General features: G+C 41.5%; 1 protein-coding gene across 2 annotated transcripts; it reads left to right on the forward strand.

The window, feature by feature from the left end:
- The first annotated feature begins 9,754 nt into the window (after positions 1 to 9,754).
- On the forward strand, positions 9,755 to 20,958 carry LOC145400641 (ASNSD1 upstream open reading frame protein-like). 2 transcript variants are annotated; one of them, XM_080273076.1, is made up of 4 exons: positions 9,755 to 10,008; positions 11,787 to 11,840; positions 14,839 to 14,968; positions 20,932 to 20,958. In XM_080273076.1, the coding sequence occupies exons 1-3, from the start codon at positions 9,976 to 9,978 to the stop codon at positions 14,959 to 14,961; spliced, it is 210 nt and encodes a 69-aa protein (XP_080129202.1). In that variant the 5' UTR covers positions 9,755 to 9,975; the 3' UTR covers positions 14,962 to 14,968; positions 20,932 to 20,958. The 2 variants fall into 2 exon arrangements, with proteins under 2 accessions (XP_080129202.1, XP_080129201.1); XM_080273075.1 differs by lacking the exon at positions 20,932 to 20,958 and having other exon boundaries at positions 14,839 to 16,677.
- Positions 20,959 to 21,434: the final 476 nt, after the last annotated feature.

Here is a 21,434-nt window from a genome sequence, read left to right on the forward strand (position 1 = left end):
GATCAGTATTCTGTAGAAAATCTGCATTGTCTAAGAATGCTGTGTTGCTCTCTACTTGAGCTTAAAAAATGATAATTATGAAAAACACAAATAGTGCAAAAAATGTATCTAGTGCTGTTATTATTTAGGGGGGAAAAAAATGGTTGGGAATCCTCAGTACACTTAAAAATAACCTTACTTCACACAAAATATAAACTAAAATTATTCGGCAAAGATAAGAACACTAACCCATATGGTGGTTGTTAAGGTAGTCTGTCAAATTTGGTTCAACCAATCACAGAAATCACTATTCTGCTGCTGCACCTCCACCAATAAGATGCACTTGCCAATGCAACACCCATTCAGCTGACCAATCTCCTGTGGGTAATACATCATCATCATCATTACTACCCTCAGCCAGCCAATCATCTATGAGTAAATTTAAAGAAACAAATGCAGCAAAGGGTCATTTCATTGGTTCATAAAGGCTCCAACACGCTTGCATGCATTGGCCTTCATCACCTAATTGTGGCCCTCCATACTGCTTGATCTCTGGCAGCCCATGAATTGTTCCCTCCAAGAAAAAACAAAAACGAATATCAGAGAGCCAAATTCAAAATCCGTTCATTTCGAGATGCCTGGACACACTGCATTCGAAAGACTGGAGATCATAGGCAGTAGAAAATACAGACAGAGGGAGACAGTTCCAGCATTGGCCTGTTGCACACCCATTACATGAAGGACTGAGAGTAACAGTTAACTCTTGCATTAGAGAGCTGGAGAGAAAAGGGATGAGAGTTTGTTGCCAGATGGGTGCTACACACCCGTCGCAGAGGTGGAGGGATGCAGACAGACAGTTCAGAGGAGCAGTGACCACTGAAGTAGTGACAGAACAGAGATAAAGATGCAACAGCGAGGCAGTGACACAGAGGTTGAAGGGAACCAGTAAGGGAGGGAAGTTAATGCGACGAAAAACCTTTGACTCCACCCTATTGAGAAGAGCTGGATGTGTAGAACCTCCCCACACATGAGAGTTGTACTCTACACAGGGGCGAATGAAACCCATGTATAAAGTCAATAACTATGCAATGGTAAGGAAAGCATGCAGTTGGCCTAGCACACCCAATCTCTTGGAAGCAGATTTTATAAGAGAGGTAATATGTTCTTTTCAAGATAAATCCCAAGAGAATGAAACCCCAAGTACAGTAATCACTCCAATATCCGGATCAATAGAGCCATCGGTAGGTTCGGATATTGGTTTTGTCCGGATATTGGGCCCCAGCTTATGGACTTGTACTTACGGACCCTAACACAGAGAAACACCTATACAACTCCCTCCGGACATGCATAGCACCTATTTAACACCCAAATCACACCAATAAGGCACATAAATGACTGAAATAAATGCAATAGACACATAAAATGTGGGTTTAGAAGTATGTTCATACATTAATAAACATTCTGGTACTTATGGACTCTAACCGAACCTAACCTAACCGAACCTAACCGAACTCTGAAAAACACATTCCTACTGCACATGCATGAGGTAAGTTTAGTATGGAAAGAAGTACAGTATGACACTTTCTGGTAAGTATAGTATGGGAAAAAATACAATATGAAACATTCTGGTAAATATAGTATGGAAAATAGTACAACATGAAACATTTTGGCTACTTACAGCAAGTCCCTGGCCACCTCGATGAATAACCGCCTCCTCTCGGACTCTGACAGTAAGAACGATTTCCTGAAGCACTTGCACTACACTCTTCCTGAAGTCTTGCACTGAACTTAGTCACTAACACACAGAAGTCCGTTCTTTTCACAGTGTTCACTTTAGTCCAAATAATGTTCCATTAAATTTAAGTGTTGCACATTAACTTTTCCCAAGCCATGGCGAAGAGCGTAGGTCTTGTCGCGGTGAGAGACAGGCGGGAAGTGGGGAGGATGCAGCGGCGCTCTATCGGACGTCGGAGGAATGACGAACCAAAACAATGCTCTCACGCGGCGCACGTGGCAAGTTCAAATTACGGACGGCAAAAAATCGATTTTTTTTTTCCAATTTTTTTGGATTTTCGGACCATTTTGGGAATGTTTGATCCCAGGACGATAAGGTTCGGTTAGTGGGGATGTTCGGTTATTGGGCGTCCGGATATTAGAGGGATTACTGTATGTTTAAAGATGATGCAGAATTGAAATGAATATTGTTAAAAATTAGAGGGTACTCCTGTGGAAGATTTTGTCAGGTTGATAAATGTAAGAACTGAGTTTTTGATGTGGATGTGGATGTGATAAGAAGCGTTAGGAGAAAATACACTGAGGTGCTTTGGCCATGTGGAGAGGATGGCGAGTGAGAGACTGATAAGGAGAGTGTATGTGAGTGAGGGGGAGGCCAAGGATGAGATGGAGGGATGGAGTGGAGAGGTATATGAGAGAGAGGGGTGTGAGTTGGGAGCAGGGCAGTGATATGGCGGGGGACAAGGCGACATGGAGGCGATTTGTTTGTGGCCACCCCGTATGGGACTGAGGTGTCTGGCAATAGATGGATAGATAGAAAAACAATACGACTGTTTTTACCCCAATCAGAGATATGAGCCAAGTCAGACATTAGGTGTCATAGCCTCATCCCTTGTTTGCTGAAGTAACTGCTGAGATGAACGTTGCAGGATGTGAATGGAAAGGTGAAGGGTGGAGTCATCAGCATATGAGTGGACAGGGTTAGATGTACAGCTTGGAAGGTCAATGATGAATAAAAGGAGAGAGTTAGCAATAGGACAGAGCCCTGAGGAACACCACTGTTGATAGCTCTAGATGAACAGTGGCCGTCAACAACAGCAGTAACAGAACAACCAGAAACATTGCTTGAGATGAAGACACAGATAGAAGGATAGAAACTGTACGAGGACAGTTTGGAAATGCAATAGCAAAGCTTTCAGTAAGTCCCAAAAGGAGGATGACCAGGAGTCTGAAAGGTAAGTGAGATCACCAGTGTAGCATCATTGGCAGAACCCACACTGACAATCAGAAAGAAGGTTGTTATAGGAATGATGTTTTAAAATCTTTTTAAGAACTGACTTGAAAACTTTTGAAACACAGGATATTAAAGCAACTGGGCGATAATTAGAGAGATGAGAATGGCCACCCTTCTTTGGGACTGGCTGAATGAGAGCAAACTTCCAGCAAGGCGGAAAGGAGCAAGTTGACAAAGACGAAAGAGTACCGGTACCTAGGCAGGGAGTAAGCACAGAAGCACAGTTCTTGAGGACAACAGGAGGGATCCCATCAGGACCATATGCCTCGCCAGTACCATGGCCAGGTATGGTGGAACATACGTCAGCTGAAGAAATTTTAATGCCTGCTATGAAGAAGTCAGAGGGGGGGAAATGAGGGAGGAACAGCACCGGAATTGTCTAAGGTGGAATCTGAGGAGAAAGTCTGAGTAAAGAGTTCTGCTTTATCAGTAGAAGAAATAGCTACAGAGCCATCAAAGTGGGAAAGCGGAGGGAAGGATGATGAAGTGAAATTGTCAGAAAGGTTTCTGGCAAGGTGCCAGAAGGAGCTAGAATTCGAGTTGAGGAGTTCAGAGCATTTAGTACGATTGAAATTATTCTTAGCAGAGCAAAGAACAGACTTAGCACAATTCTGGGCAGAAACATAAAAAATATAAGATGCAAGGCACAAACCGATAACTCTCGGCCATGGAAGCAAGAATAGTCATTCCAGGAAAAATAAAAGAAATATTGCCTGAGGGCCTCCCAATCAGCAGCTCTAAAATGCCAAAACCGACGCTTCATGGGAGGGTCCACAGGCCTTACTGGAGTGATAAGACAGGTTAACACAATAAGGTCGTGACTGGAGGAACCCAACAGAGATAAAAGATTAACAGTGCAAGCAAAAGGATTAGTTTAAGGAAAAGGCCTAGTATGCTGGAACTCTCAGGTGTTCAGGGATACAGGTTGGGTGCTGGTCAAGCTGCTCTAGGTCATTAGGGATAGAAAGACATAAGCTTGTTCACAAGGTGGATCAGTGAAAGGAGGGGAAGGCCAAAAGTGGTGGTGAACATTGAAATCCCCTACAATGGAGAGTTCAGAGAAACGGACAGAATGTGTTCCATCGTAGAAGTAAGATAGTTGAAGAATTTTTCAGTCAGTAGAATTAGAGGATAAGTAAACAGCACAGATATATTTAGTCAGAAAATGACAGGAAAGCCAAAGCCAGAGAACAGAGAATTCAGAAGATTCAAGGTCAGGAACACGTGAACAAAATATGTTGTTGCATACATATACACAACAGTCACTCTTGGCTTTGAATTAAGTACAGTATAAAGAAAGCAGGAGGATACAGAGAAGGGTTTGCTATCAGTAACCTCAGACAGCTAAGTCTCAGTTAGGAAGAGAAGGTGAGGTTTAGAGGAGGAGAGGTGGTACTCAACAGAGGTGGTATTACAGTATTGAAGAATTTATGTACTAATCACTACATATCATGCAAGGGATTTTAGAAAATATATGGCTGTACGAGCCAGTAGTTGACCGAGTTCCTAAATAAATTACCCAACGATCACTGGCAACTCCTGAGTTTGCAAATGCACCAATTTATATGTAATCCCTTTAAGACCCGGACGCCTAAGTCCCGGACATTTTAGGCTTGGGTCCATTAGTCCAAGTCTCAGAATATTCCCTAAGATATCCAGACATCTTGGACACCAAAAATGGCCAAAAAACGTCAAAAAGGGGAGGGGGAGGGGAATGAATTCACCCCTACTCTAAACTGCCGCAAGGTGACAAACAACTGTGCTTTGGCGCATAGTTCCAGCGAGGTCCGCTACAGCGTCCCTGTATCCTCCCCATTTCCCGCCTACCTACCATCGTGACTGTACGCTTGTCGCCATGGCTGCCCACGTGCTTGCTTTTGCGGAGGAAAGTGAATAAACTGCAATACCTTGCCGCTAGACCACATGGGAATTTACAGTGTTGTGCAGTGTTAAGAAATTAGAATTCAGAGAGTAAAGGAATAAGTGCAGAGTGCAAGACTGGTGCGGTGCAACTGGCGTGATGCAAGTAAGAACAGAATGTGCAGTGTTAAACAATTATAATTCACAGTGCAAATGATTAAGTGTAGCACTACACTGGATTACTGTACGTGCTTCAAGTGCGTCTTCACCACTGTCAGAGCCATAGAGGAGGCAGGTTAATCTTTGTGACGGCCACAGACGTGTCGTAAGGTCCCCGTACACTGCTAAATATTTTCCATACTCACTTCTACCATGTCCAGTAGGGAGTTATTTAGGTGGCTTTCAAAGTTAGGTTGGGCTGGGGTCTATATGTGCCTGTCCAGGAGCACTTTTTCCAAACCCCAGACGTTGCTCTCTCTCTCTCTTTCTCTTTTTTTTTTAATGTGTCCGACTCCGGGCATAGGCTTCACAGCTTGCTCTCAAGGCCCAGCAGTCCTACATACCATACACCTTTACATGTCACCACTTCGGCGCTAACACCCACCGTCCATATTGAATACATGTTAGGGCTGTCTCATATAGGACTGGTGCAATGGTATTAGTGGGGGTATTTTTACGACATGTCGTCGGGTCTTCTGGTAGATCGGTAAAGTCTGCTTTTTATTACATTCAAATCTTTAAACTGTTCCCTGCCCCAGGGGGAATTTGAACCTGGGTCTGTTAGGCTGCAGGCCACCTCTCTACCAACTGAGCTACCACCTCCCCCATAGAGCTTGGGCTCTATTACATCGGATCTTGGAGGGATTGCTGTATTTTGCTGCATGTAGTTCCTGAACTTAGACCAAGTTAGGTGAAAAGTGTATGTAAAGGAAAATTTAATTTTTTCTAATAAACTGTTTAACCATTACTCCCAGTCCTTCATGAATGCAACAGGTCAAGTCTGGAACTGTCTTCCTGTCTGTATTTTCTCCTGCCTATTACCTCCAGTCTGTTTAATGCGGTGTTTCCAGGCATCCCAAAATGAACGGATATTAAATTTGGCTCTCTGTTGTTTTTATTTTTTCTTGGAGGGAACACTTCTGGTTTCTAGCCTTTGGTTCCTTCCACCTTGCATTAAAACTGTATACGGTACATATCTATACAAAACAACAATGTCTCTGTGGGTTAGGTTAAGTTTGCTACAATGATACAAAAAGTCAGACTGGTTTAGGTCATGTACTGTTCTTTTCCTGACAATACTGGATGATACCTAACCCAACCACAATACCGGATGATACCTAACCTAACCACAATACTGGATTATACTTAATCTAACCACAATACTGGATGATACCTAACCTAACCACAATACTGGATGATACCTAACCTAACCACAATACCAGATGATACCTAACCTAACCACAATACTGGATGATACCTAACCCAACCACAATACTGGATGATACCTAACCTAACCACAATACTGGATGATACCTAACCTAACCACAATACTGGATGATACCTAACCTAACCACAATACTGGATGATACCTAACCTAACCACAATACTGGATGATACCTAACCACAATACTGGATGATACCTAACCTAACCACAATACTGGATGATACCTAACCTAACCACAATACCAGATGATACCTAACCTAACCACAATACTGGATGATACCTAACCCAACCACAATACTGGATGATACCTAACCTAACCACAATACTGGATGATACCTAACCTAACCACAATACTGGATGATACCTAACCTAACCACAATACTGGATGATACCTAACCTAACCACAATACTGGATGATACCTAACCACAATACTGGATGATACCTAACCACAATACTGGATGATACCCAACCACAATACTGGATGATACCTAACCACAATACTGGATGATACCTAACCACAATACTGGATGATACCTAACCACAATACTGGATGATACCCAACCACAATACTGGATGATACCCAACCACAATACTGGATGATACCTAACCTAACCACAATACTGGATGATACCTAACCACAATACTGGATGATACCTAACCACAATACTGGATGATATCTAACCTAACCACAATACTGGATGATACCTAACCTAACCACAATACTGGATGATATCTAACCTAACCACAATACTGGATGATACCTAACCACAATACTGGATGATACCTAACCACAATACTGGATGATATCTAACCCAACCACAATACTGGATGATACCTAACCACAATACTGGATGATACCCAACCACAATACTGGATGATACCCAACCACAATACTGGATGATACCTAACCACAATACTGGATGATACCCAACCACAATACTGGATGATACCTAACCACAATACTGGATGATACCCAACCACAATACTGGATGATACCCAACCACAATACTGGATGATACCCAACCACAATACTGGATGACACCCAACCACAATACTGGATGATACCTAACCTAACCACAATACTGGATGATACCTAACCACAATACTGGATGATACCTAACCACAATACTGGATGATACCTAACCACAATACTGGATGATACCTAACCACAATACTGGATGATACCTAACCACAATACTGGATGATACCTAACCACAATACTGGATGATATCTAACCTAACCACAATACTGGATGATACCTAACCTAACCACAATACTGGATGATACCTAACCTAACCACAATACTGGATGATACCTAACCTAACCACAATACTGGATGATACCTAACCACAATACTGGATGATACCTAACCACAATACTGGATGATATCTAACCCAACCACAATACTGGATGATACCTAACCACAATACTGGATGATACCTAACCACAATACTGGATGATACCTAACCACAATACTGGATGATATCTAACCACAATACTGGATGATATCTAACCACAATACTGGATGATACCTAACCACAATACTGGATGATACCTAACCACAATACTGGATGATACCTAACCACAATACTGGATGATACCTAACCACAATACTGGATGATACCTAACCTAACCACAATACTGGATGATACCTAACCTAACCACAATACTGGATGATACCTAACCACAATACTGGATGATACCTAACCACAATACTGGATGATACCTAACCCAACCACAATACTGGATGATACCTAACCCAACCACAATACTGGATGATACCTAACCCAACCACAATACTGGATGATACCTAACCCAACCACAATACTGGATGATACCTAACCCAACCACAATACTGGATGATACCTAACCACAATACTGGATGATACCTAACCACAATACTGGATGATATCTAACCTAACCATAATACTGGATGATACCTAACCTAACCACAATACTGCATGATACCTAACCTAACCTACAGGCAAGCTTGCTTAGAATAATTACCTTAAAAATACAGAAAAGCATAAAAACTGGGAACAAATGTATGGTGAATAAAACAGCAATAATGACCAGTGAAAAAAATAGGACATTATCCATAACTTCCACCAACCAGGAATTAATCATAAACATACTGCATATGCAAATCAATATCCAAAACAAGTACTGGTGACAAATTTCACTTAAATAAATGAAAGTAAACATCATTACAATCGGACAGCAAGTGTCGTGGTCTGAGCTGCCTGTTGGGTGGACTACCCACCCAAAAAGCCACCTCATAACATTAAACCTGACTGGATTCCTGTTCCTGTGAAAAATAATGAGCATCTGCCTCATTCAAAACCACCACCATGCAAGCATTTCTACCCACTGAATTTACGAACACCTAAAGGGCATTTAACCACGGAGATTTCAAAGGTTAATCATGAAATCACAACTGAACATTAACGATATGCAAAAACACACACACACAAAACCATTTAAAATGATGTAATACTGGCAACTGGCATGATTAACCATACTATTTAACTACTGAAATTAAGAAAACTTCAATAACTTTATTACTCCACTTGCATGTGAATTTAAATATTTAGATAAATCTCAACTGAACCCCTTTAACATAACTAAATACAACTTATAATTACAATATAGTAACAAAAAGCATTTTTTACTACAAAATACACTACCATACCGCAGTATTTAATTACTAAGACATTCCTACTGGCAGTGAAGAGGTCTTTGGCAAATTACCCTGTATTACATTTCTGAACTAGATATACATGACGACAAAAATCATAAAAATATACTAGAATCAAAACGTTTGCCTCGCCATTCTCCATACCAGCATCACCATCCTAACCAACCTTTTCTTTCCCTCTCATTTCCCCAGTCTCCAGTCTTCCTTTCAACTCCACATGACCCTCATCCCACCACAAATTTCCACATAAAAACAAAATATCTAACACACACTTACCATTGCGAATATTTGTGATTTTCTCTGTCCTTCTACGAGCCACTACGCATTCTGTGGAGACCAGCATAATGGCGTCTTACGTGCGGTGCGGCCGTGCGAGTCCTGCTGACTAATATTTTCATTTCTCTGTCCAAGTTGTGGTATTTATTAAATTATTTCGTCAAACAGTACGAATATCACATCAAAACTTATTTATCTACGACAAAATGTATTGAAATCATAACGTACCCTCGCCCCATATAATAATGGGATTAAATATTGCCCAGTTCCTCTAGCTACTCTTTTTGTCTGATCTCCTCTCTTCCTATTTTTCCCATCTTTCTTACAACCTTTTATTACTCTTCTTTCCTTTTCAAGTGGCTTTACACTGAGTGACAAGCCTAATGGTTTCTCCCGTGGGTGGTAACCGTATGACCCACCCATTAGTGTACAAGTGGGTTGGCAGAGGTATAGTGCCCCTCCCCGTGAAACAACTATCTCAAAGGCAAACGGCCACCCCTTAAGGGATTATAGCGTTTGGCTTAAGACAGACAGATGTTTTATGGAGGGGAATTGTCCAGTAATGGGGAATCGTCCTTGACGGGGAATTGTCAGGGAACGTAAACAGACCAGCATTTCTAGGCCACAAAACGTTGTCTTAAAGAGGAGGACTACACCAAAAAGTGTTTGTGTAGCTGCATTTTGTGACAATGGATGACTACCTTGAGGGATTGAGTACTGAGGTAAACGCAGTATTATCTAGCCAAAGTTGCTGTAAAATTAGCTGTCGAATATTGAGGGCAGTCTTTTCGCCTTTCAGTCTGGTCATCGCATGTTACCTTTTCTTGGATAAATGTTTGGAATTATTTTAAGCAATACCTACACCCTAATTATGTGATTATTACACTGACCTTTTTGCATGTAACTGTCACTCTGTATATTTCCCTGCATTTGGTTTAAAATTTTTGTCTGCCAAAATTGCTTCCATTACTTTTTTTATTTTATTTGAGATCCATGCCCTCTACTGGTAGATATCATTTAGTTTGGTTTTTCTGTTCTCAAGCTTGGAGGACAAGGCCGATCTTGGAGGTCATATGGTATCTTTCATTTCTTTTATGATTATTTCCAGTATTTGTCTTTGCTTTCAGTGGTAACATTGGTGAGACATTAAAAGTGGGTAAACTTCAAGGAAACAGTTCTGGTAAACATATGCTTTACTTTAAGCAGTAGAAGCACCTTACCAAATCAGTTTTTCCTTCTGATAGTTTGTTATATTTTTCTGATTATTTCTGGGGTGGTGAATAACGTTCCTTGTTGAATGTTTCCCCATTGTTTTAAACTATGTTCTGCCGTGACAACTACTTTTGATTCTTACATGTAATGGTGGAAGGGACTGTCGTGACCATAGAGGTTAACTAACCCTAACTTAACTCAGCTTTACTGTACCTAATAATTTAACCTAACCTAACCCAACCTCCTGTTGGGAAATGGGGAACAAAATCCACCTTTGAGTGCATTTGAGTAAGATGCTTCTCTCCATTACACCAGAAACAGTCGTAGGTATGGCTTAAGGAACGTGATTATTATGGGGGAAATTTTTCAGTCAGTAAAAGTAATTTATTCTGTCTATCGTTCTATTGCCAGATGCCATCATCTCACCACCCTGAAAATAGAAAATTACAGAAAACAAACTGGAGGAATATGAACTGTATTGGTGAGGTCTTTCTGCGGCTTAAAGCGTACATTTGCCTCCCATTTTTCTTTTTTTTAACCTACTTTTGGATTGATTCAGTGACTTTGTATAAAGGTGTACAGACATGCATTTTCGAGTGTGAAAAGAATCCATCATTAAACAGTGAAAGTACTACAAGGTATTGGTTAATGGTTTGGTTGGGTGAGGATAAGTTTGGTTAGGTTAGCATAAAATAGGTTAGGTTGGCTTGTTATGAAAATTTACCTGTAAGTTAGGTTTTGATATACAGTATAAATCATAATTGATGAGTAATTTCATGCTAAAAATGGCGTCCATCTGTCTTCGACCCACCACAAAATGGTGTCCATGTGTCTTTAGTGCTGTTGGGGATTGTACACAAAGACTGCATTTTAAATGCTATTCATTTAAAAAAACTCACAGAAGAATCCTGGAAGAGGCTAATGAGCCTGTGACTCCAGCTCTAGATCACTCATACTGGATCCTGTCGTGTGGTCATTGTGACTGAGGTGTTCGTGCACAATTAATTCACAGTACGGTACTCAAACTTCTGTTTCTGAGATGTCCAAGTTCCATCCAGTTTCTTTTTTAAGTCAATTCTGCTGTTGTGTTCATCACTGCATCTCCAATTATTTACTACTCTATTGCAGAAGGTAAATTTCCTCATCCAAACACTTCAATATGTACATAGAATATTGTTTTTAGATATAGAAATAAATATATTGATAAGCCAGTGCATTGGGTCAGTTTGGGTTTGCTGTAGAATTTGCATTATATTTTGGTGTGAACTTAAATTATTTATTTTAACAGGAAAAAGAAATGAGAGTCTTGGACTACGAACTCAAGTCACTGAAGAAAGATCGGGTGAGTATTGTCACAAAGTCAAACAGGTTTCAGAAGAATAGCAGCAATCTATTGTCCTGTCACGTAACTTGGCCCCAATTATTGCTCTTTTGCTTATGGTACCTCCCCTGAGTCAGTGTTATATAACCAGTGTAAATTGTACCTCATGTGAGGCTTGCAGCATGACCCTTGCAGACCTTCATTGTGCCCCATATGAGGTCTGCAGCTTAATACAACTGGGCACTCAAGATAGAGATAGCATTTTTTTAGGCCAGGTTAAAGTGAAAAGAATATAGTGTATTAGACACAATACTGCACAGTCAGCAAAATTAGTATTAGTACCCTTGATGAAATTGGACCGCACACACACACACACACACACACACACACACACACACACACACACACACACACACACACACACACACACACACACACACACACACACACACACACACACACACACACACACACACACACACACACACACAGCAAAAAACAGGAATGGGATGGAGGAATTTTGCCAAACTTAGTAACTTCACGAAGGATAAGCAACTACTGTTATGCCACAAGAAAAGGTTATATAATCAGTGCTAAAACAGACTTGACTGATTTATCCACAAGACCCACTGTCCACTGACATGTCATACATACAACCTGCCAATATTACTTGACCAGTCCCAAATGAGACAGCCCCAGCATGTATTCAGAATGGATAGTGGGTATTACAGGCATACGATTTCACTCTCCCAGCCTGGAATCAAAATAATTTTAATTCAGACAGCTGATCATATCCTAAGCCCAGTGCAGCTTTTTACTCCCATTCCTACATTCTGTTTGATGACCCCACTACAAGAGGCCTCCAATAAGCTGAATAAAATTGTTGGGCAGTAGCAGCTTTAAAATAATATACAGCAGACCCTTGCTGTAACAGACTAACTTGGGGAAAGCCAGGTCCATTAAAGTCGATAGCCCGTTATATCTGTGGATCTTCCCCAAGAGGTGGAATTTCAATCACGTGTTTGAAAATAGATGAGGACAGTACCATATTCTAGTAGCCTGCTAAAAATTGAATCTATATACAGTATACCCATTTAACACTAACTTGGCCCATAATTTTGTCCTTTTGCAGCTTATTTCACATCCATGTCATAACACTTCTTCATGACTAGTACAGTATTACTATAGTCTGTTATTACAATTTAGCAGTCATGATGGGGAGAGGGCAATTTCAGGCCAGGTTGGAGTAAAAAGGGTGGGAAGCACATGTATTGTGACCCACTGCACCTGATTTAACAGACATTGTTTTGTTATAGCTGACAGAAGTTCGGTGGGCTTCATGTTGTCTTAATCTGATATCTGGTATACCAGGGTTCTTTATACAAAATGAGGGTCTACTGTAGTTGCATTGATGCTGAAGCAGTTATTGGAGAGCGTTTCCAACCCCATTGCTAATCAGGGTCTCTTATAAGCTGATTATAAAAGTATGATCATAGAAAGAAAAACATTTTACAGGGTCTCTTCTATGCTGATTAAAATAATATGACCATTAAAAAAAAAAAAAAAAAACTTTTACAGGGTCTGTTTTAAGCTGATTAAAATATTATGGCCATAGAAAAATATTGTAGAGGGTGTCTTCTAAGCTGATTAAAATAATATGACCGTTTCATTTCGTTTGTTTCATTTTTGAAGGCTCCAATATGCTTGCATGCGTCAGCCTTGGTCACCTAATGGCGGCTATCCATGCTACTAGATCTTTAGCAGCCTCCCTATTCAGTCCCTTGTCCCTGTGATCATGCTCAGTGACCTTATCCCAGGTCTTTTTCAGACCATAGCAAGAAAAACATTTTAAAAAGCATCTTTCTATTGACTAGGTTAATGCTGACATCATACCTGGTATCAGTCACTACTATATCATCTCACCTTAACTTGGCACTTGGCCGAGATTTTTGTCCTTTTGTAGCTTACTTCACATAGCTCAGTGCCAGAATAAGACAATGCACCAGCTTTACATCCTTCTCACAGCACCTCTTCATGACTGGCATCACTGTGAATCTCTTGTTACAGCTTTGCACTGAAACTGGAGAGGTGGTACCTTTTGGCCAAGTTAGATAAAAAGAGGATAGTAGAGCAGTGCTGTATATGCATGTACAACCAGGGAAACAAGTTTACGTTGTGCCACTGCACATGCTACACACTAATGTCCATCACTTTCCTGTCAGATGCAACTTGCTGGAGAGAGCCATTTATGAGGGGAACATACCAAGACTTTTTTATGTAGGAATATTACTCAGCAGAGGACTGTGACACGTAGAACCAACTGTGCAGCTCATTTTGTCTGATAATATTGTACAGTGTTGATCTTGTATTAGCTTTTTTGCTCTTTATATTGATCTGTCTATCTGTTTATTGCCAGATGCTTTAATCCTTGAGGAGGTGGCCACAGATGAGTTGCTTCATTTCTTTCTGTCCTTTGCCATCAGACAGCTCTTTCTCAAATTTACACACCCTTCACTCATATACCTCAGCACCTCATCCCCACCATCTCATCCTGGATCTCCTCCTTTCCCCCTTTCTCCCTTCCCCCCATCTCACTCACATACTGTACATTCTCCAAGTCAGTCTCTCTCCATTCTCTCCACATAGCCAAAACTTGTAATGCTTCCCACCACATCCACATCAGCACCAAACTGTTCCTTCACTTTCTCATTTCTCTCTCACTGTTTTTGACATTTTTGCATGGATTTTAATGTTAGATGACTATTTTCCTCGTTTATTTTTTCATATATGCGTTTTTCCATGTTCTGCCATTTCTCTTGGTGTATGGCAGCAGTTACTTTACCTCTGTTTTTACGCTGTCATGATCTTTTAAAGGTAATTGATCAGTCAGTCACCTAAATGTCTGTCTTTCCATGTAAATGAAACCCATTCACCAAGGAGTACAGCATCTGGCATGGAATCCTTGACCTCCTAATGCTTGGATAAAAACAGTGACAACTTTTCCTCCCTGTCCATGCAGCAATTGTACCTGCAGCAACCCAACAGCAACATCTTCTTCCGCTGCAAGAAGTCCGACGCTTTGAACCACTTAGAGGAGGCACAGGAGAGGATCAAGGCAGCACAGAAGTCCGCAGCAAAATAGCCATATGGTCTGTTTTTGTTTTTAATTTTTCTTTTGAGTTTTAATATTTCAGACATATTGTATTTTTGTTGTTCATTTTTATTTTGAGCTATAGTTTCCCAGATGGAGTGACAGCTATTTTTCATTTGAGTTATATTTCCAGAGACATATGGTCAATTTTTATTTTTTATTTTACCCTTATTATAACTTCCCAGATGGATTGACAGAACTGCATAGGTTTGATCCCCAAGAGGTAGCTGGAGGCAGAGGTGTATGGTCTGTTATTTATTTATTTTTTTATTTGGGTTCACTCTCATCTTAAATGTCAGGACCAACTTGCCTAACCCCAGGCTCCTACGCTCCTCTTGGGGCAACGTAGGATTGGATGATGGATGGATGGATTTTCTTTGGGTGGAGGATTTTGGTCATGTAATACCACTGAGGGAAGTAGGCTGGTCATGTATGCTTAACCACTCAATCTGATGATCTGTCTGTCTGTCTATCTATAGCTCGACGCCCTAATCCTGCAAAGGGTGGCCGCAAACAAAATGCCTCCAAGTCGCCGTGTCACCCACCATTTGACTGCCCTCCCCCGAACTCACTCCCCCCTCCCTCATATACCTCTCAGTGTCATCCCTCCACCTCATCCTCAGTCTCTCCCTCCCTCCTCATGTTTTCGTTTTTAAAGGCTCCAACATGCTTGCATGTGTCGGCCTTGGTCACCTAATGGCGGCTCTCCACGCTGCACGATCCATTGCAGCCTCCCTGTTCAGTCCCTTAACCCTAAGGTCACACTTAATGACCTCGTCCCATGTCTTTCTCGGTCTGCCCCTCATAACCCCACCCCCAATATTAACACTTCTCACCTTCCTCACCCAATTATCATCCCCCATCCTCTCCACATGTCCAAACCACCTCAATCTACCTCTCCTCATCACAACACCAATACACTCCAGTCCCATCCTACCTCTCAACTCTTCAGCTGAGACTGTTCAAACTGGAGGGGTTAAGTTCAGTCTGCATTAACCCCCTCACAGTCTAATTTCTCTCCATAATTCAAATGAAATTGTCTAAAGATAGAAATAATTAAATAAAAAATATATCAAATTGAAGTAGTTGCTTGTAGTGGAGTTAGGTAACATGCAGCACAAGGAAGACCTCATATTGAAGGGTTAGTGAAGTCAGTATCTATCCCTTCCAGTTAAAAAGTTTGTTCAGGCTGAGTAAGCTTGTCCAAAGGTAGTGACAGTCACCACTGTCATCATCACCATCATCGTGATCCTATCCTTCCAATCCCACAGTGCCCCATTTAAATAGGAATGTAGGGACTCGGGGCTAGGCTACTCAGTCCTTACATTTTAGACAAAGGTGGCCAGCCTCACTTGTCCCTGAGTGGCATTGTGCAAGCAATAAACCCCAACCACGAGGCATCATTTGGTTTTATGGCAACCGCCCAGCTTAGCAAATGGTGCCTTGTGTAATTAATGTGTCATTGGATTGGAAGGGTTAAAAATAATGCTTAATGTATTTTGTTTTTACAGTGTGGTTATTTATTTTATTTAGCTGGAATTGATGTGTTCTGTAGGAAATACGGATACTACATAAGCTTGTAGTTGATGGACTTATGTGTTATGGTAGTTTTCTCTTGTTACAGATGGTCATGTTCTTTGTTGAATAAAACTAGAATGTGAGACTGGGTTATACCTAATGCTTTTTTAACCCCTTTACTCAGATGTATTCCCATGGGTTTATTCAAGTAATATCTTCAGTACCAGTAGTGGAGTTGACTCAGGCTGTATCCGACCCCTTTTATAAAAGGGCGGTAGAAAAAAAAAAAAAAAGTTTGAAAAGTCCCTAAAAAACACTCTATGTTGTCTAAAGATATACCTGCAACTTGATCCTTACCTGGGTTCCTGTTGCTGTACCTGATTGACTGTTATAACAAATGACATTCCAGCCTTCAGGATGTCATTACAGTAAGATACACTGCAGTAGGACATTCCTTAAACCCAGACAATTTTTTTTTTTTTTTTTTTTCCCACAGTATGTAACCATTTTGTAGTGAAAAGTAGATTTTTTTTTTTTTTTCCAAAATTGCCACCTAAGAGGGATTTAAGTACTTTTAAAAAATGATTTTTAATAGCAAAAATCTTTTAATTCTCTTTAGGGATGGAATGGTCACAGATGAGTCACACAGGCCTGAGGTCTTAATTAGTTCAAATTAAAGGGTATTACTCTATTTATTTTCTCCTTATTTTGCAGTTGGAGGTCATACAAATATATAAGTGTAAACTTTGGTTGATGAAAGAGGCCAGGGAAGCAGTACTTACTATATGAAACATATTGATAAAGCAAATATCCTAGAGTCCAGAGCAATGGTTCTCAGAGCATGGATTGTAGAGACACAGAGTAGGCCTAATATTTACTGGTGCTTCATTGACATTATAAAATTTACTGTATTATTACCCTATATGCATATCCAAGTTGGGAGATACAAATTAAACTTTTACGTAACCCTCTGAGCTTTTCTCTCCCTCCCTACTCCTTGGAAAGGGTGGGAAAGAATACTTTCCCAGTATCCCTGCTTGTCGTAAAAGGCAATCAAAAGGGGCCTTTTCATCTCCAGTCTTTCTCTCCTTACTGTCTTCTTCTCTTGTCGTACCTCTCTTGACATTTCCATGTTTCTTCCTGCCATTATTTTCCCTCTGCTTCAATCAGGTTAGACATTTAGTTCTATGGCAGGAATGGTTTAAAGACCTCCCACTGATGTCAACCCTTCCTTCCTTCTTGGGTCAAGCCTTTCACCCAACTGACCAGTCAAGCTATTTCATCGAAAAGCCACTTCACTGTCAAGTCACTTCATTACTGTGCCACTTGAATGCCAAAACCACTTCAACACCAAAACCACTTCAGTGCCAAGACCATTTCAGCACCACTACCACTTCAGTGCCAAGACCACTTCAACACCAAAACCACTTCAGTGCCAAGACCATTTCTATGCCAGAACCACTTCAGTGCAAAGACCACTTCAGCACCACAACCACTTCAGTGCCAAGACCACTTCTACACCAAGAACACTTCAGTGCCAAGACCACTTCTATGCCAAAACCTTTTGCAGCTTATTGTAAATTCTTGTCGTTGCACTTCTTCATGACTAGAACAGTATTATAGTACTATAGTCTATTATTACAGCTCAGTTACAACTGAACATCACAATGGGGAGAGGAAAACTTCAGGCCAAGTTGGAGCAAAATGGGTATGAAGCATGTATTGTACACTGTACCTGTATAGATTGATGTACACTGCTTACACTGCCACTCCTCTTCAATGCTGTACACTGAGTTAACTGTAACTCATTGTCACTTTGGTTTCTGGTGGCTCTGGTATTGTACTTGGTATAGATAGTCCTGAAGTTCTGGAGGTTGGGGTCCTGGAGGCTTTACTTTTGGATCATGAGGCTATGTGAAGGCTGGGTGAGGATGCTGATGTTACAGACAGAGTGGAAGTCTCTGACTGTGTGGAGTTTCTTGGCAACAGGAGGGGGCACAGGCTTGAAAAACTGGGAGATCCTAGACTGGACCTTCCTTCACTGCTGCCACTGTATTAACTCCAGCCTAATGAGCTGCATGACCTCACAATGTTGAGCCAAAGGTCCTCCAATGTTGCCTACTATAGTCAGGATTGTGTCTGCAGCAATAGTGCCTGTGGCCAGAGACAGTTCAGGTGCCTCCTCCTCCTCCTCTCTGTCTTCCTCCTTTGCTGATGTCTTGTCTTGGAGTTATGCCACAGTCTCCTCTTCCACCTGGTGATGGTATCCAGCCACACCAGCATCCACAGCCAGACACTCTTGCAGCTCCTCAGCAAGGTTCCCCTGCCCTGCTGTTCCCAACATTTCTGTCATCCTTGGTGGCTTTAACCCCTCAAAATCATGCTGTGGTGCTGAAGTCTTGGAGCTTCTGAGGAGTGCCCCACCCTTTCTTGAGTATGGTAAGTGGCATTTTCCTCCTTACCTCTGCCCAGCTGGTGAGTCCTGTGGCGTATTTCTTGAAATTGTGCAGGATTTTCTTGCCTGTGGTGTCCTCATAGGCATCCTGGTCCATCCCATCCTGTCACAATAAAGCACTGTTGCAGGTAGATATTTCTGTAGTGCTTCTTGGCACAGTCTATAACTCTCTGGTTCACAGGCTGGTGTTAGTTGGTAGGAACAAGGCCCTGATTCATCCATCCTTGCTGCAGAGTTTAGCAGAGAAGGATGGGTTGGTGTATTGTCCAACAGCAGCACTGCCTTCATAATTATCATCAGGATTGATGCCATACCTTTTTAGTGCTGCCCCACAGAAGGGTCAAAGCTGTAGTGAAACCAGTCTGTAATGATATCCTGGGTAAACCAGGCAGACCCATTATAACAGTACTCCACAGAAAGCTTGATCATTATGTCCTTAAGTGACCTAGGCTGCTTTTCTACTATGACAGGCTGTAGGCAATGAGAGCCATCAGCATTGGTACATGCCAGAATAGAGGTACTCTCCTTCATTGTTTTATACCCTGGAGTGCTGCCAATATCTTTGAAAGCCTGGGTGTTGTGAGGAAGAGCACATTAGAAGAGCCCAGTCTCATCTGCATTGTAGATTTGAAACTCATGCAGGCCCTCCTACTCCATCAGCTTCCGAAGATGCTGGTAGAACAGTCACAGCCAGCCTTCACTATACTAGCTTGAAATCTTCAATTCCAAGGTGTATAGCAAGCCCCTGTGCTGCTTGTTGGATGTCCAGGCCATGTGAAGGGACAAACTCAGCCCACTCCTGCATGTACTACTTACAAACAGATTCGTCAAGCTTCACGTTGAGCAGCTTCCTGGTCCTGAATACATCCTTCCCCTTCCTCCCACTTTCCATTTTCTTCATTGCCCTTTTCGTTTTATCTTTAGCCTTCAGGATGTTGTGAAGAGTCAACCTCTTAAGGCCATACTTGTACAGGCTATAAAAAAAGTTTCGGCACCCTTACGACACGATACATTATGATACACCACACGAAGCATTCTGAATCATCTCCTGAATTTCGGTGTGTGCTTGGTATCCCTGGCCCTGTGTTGCTGGTGTGTGTTACTTCGTCCGCTAATGATGAAATCCAGTGGCAGAGTGAGAGAGGTACAGGGGTATCAACCACACCACGTATTCTCGCCGTCTGTAACAGTGATCGTTGCGAAAGGTATCAGAGCAGGGGGTGCCGAAAATTTTTTTAGAGGGTGTACATGAGGTTGCCTCTGCTCTTACCTTTCTCATGGGCCTCAGTCACCTCCATCTTCTCCACAATAGTAATTATTCTCCTCTTTGCCTTTTCAAAGGAGAAGATGCTGGGAGATTCCTTACTAGAAGCCATTTTTCACAATCACACTGGGAAAATGCTTGGCACAGTTGAGAGACGTGAGACACACACATGGTTGTCTGAACACAACGAAATGGCAGCAAGACTGAGGCTGACTACGCGTGATACAAGGTCCACACACTCCAGTCTCACCCCGGCCTACCGGAAACAGACTCTAAATAGCTAAGGTCGTCGCCTATTCCCACCTGCAGATCTCCAACCAAGTCCAACTGGGTGGGAAAAACCACCGCCAACCTTGGTAACTGCATTCTGAGTCACCACGTGTGCTGGGCGTGGTCTGTAAGGGCCGCATGAAGCATCCTCTGTAACGGATATTGTACGCTATAACCAAAAAACTGTCTGGTGGGTTCAGTGGTGTCCAGAACGGTTATTATGATATGCCCCATTTAACGAATGTTATTCAGTATAGCCAAAGGACTGTTTTGTGTCCTCTGTAGTGTCTGTTAACTCTGTTATCTTCCATACTGGGGTCTGTTGTAGTGAGGTTAAACTGAATTACTATAGCTGGTGTAGCTAACGAAAGTGCTGTCTGGTTATATTACAAGTGGTATGGTATGCAATGTGAGAATCCAAGGATCTGCGTTTTAATGGGAGTTGTCTTTTCAGGTGCAGAACTGAAGCCCAAAATACAAGAGGTACTCAAACTGCTGACCACCTGTGTCTGTTTGGATGGTACTATAGCAGCCAGCTTGTACAAATTTCATATATAGGAAGACAGCATTGTTGTACCATGACAAGCAAAATGTTCAGCAATAACTCCCTGACAGCATGTACCATGCCTTCTGTATTTCTCTTTCTTCCCTGAGTATCAGAGTGTAACCGTCTTTCTCATGCTATTGGTATGTGCTTCACACTACTGTTGTGCAGTGAGAAGGGAAGTGTCAGTAATTTTTTTTGTTGTGATAATACGTGTCCACACCCACACACTTGTGAAATTTTCATCTTTTATATTGTACTGTATTTTAGTATGGGTTGATGGTAAAATTAATAAATGAAATTGCTTGAACAGTACCTATATTGGATAGAGTGAAGGAAGAATGTGTTAATTCTAGGTGCTTATATTGTGTAAACCATTGTGGAAGTTCACTCTTATATGGTATGTTATGGTA

The sequence above is a fragment of the Coenobita brevimanus genome, chromosome 53 (genome assembly GCF_032717465.1).
Source record: "Coenobita brevimanus isolate Jiangsu-jjx chromosome 53, ASM3271746v2, whole genome shotgun sequence".
In the NCBI taxonomy this organism is placed as follows: Eukaryota; Metazoa; Arthropoda; class Malacostraca; order Decapoda; family Coenobitidae; genus Coenobita; species Coenobita brevimanus.

What these genes read in the sequence shown, in the direction of transcription:
- LOC145400641 (XM_080273076.1), top strand. Translation starts at nt 9,976, where the DNA reads ATGGATGACTACCTTGAGGGATTGAGTACTGAG. An exon ending in TTGAGGGATTGAGTACTGAG is followed by an intron (nt 10,009 to 11,786) that starts GTAAACGCAGTA and finishes TTATTTTAACAG; the next exon opens with GAAAAAGAAATGAGAGTCTT. An exon ending in AGTCACTGAAGAAAGATCGG is followed by an intron (nt 11,841 to 14,838) that starts GTGAGTATTGTC and finishes CTGTCCATGCAG; the next exon opens with CAATTGTACCTGCAGCAACC.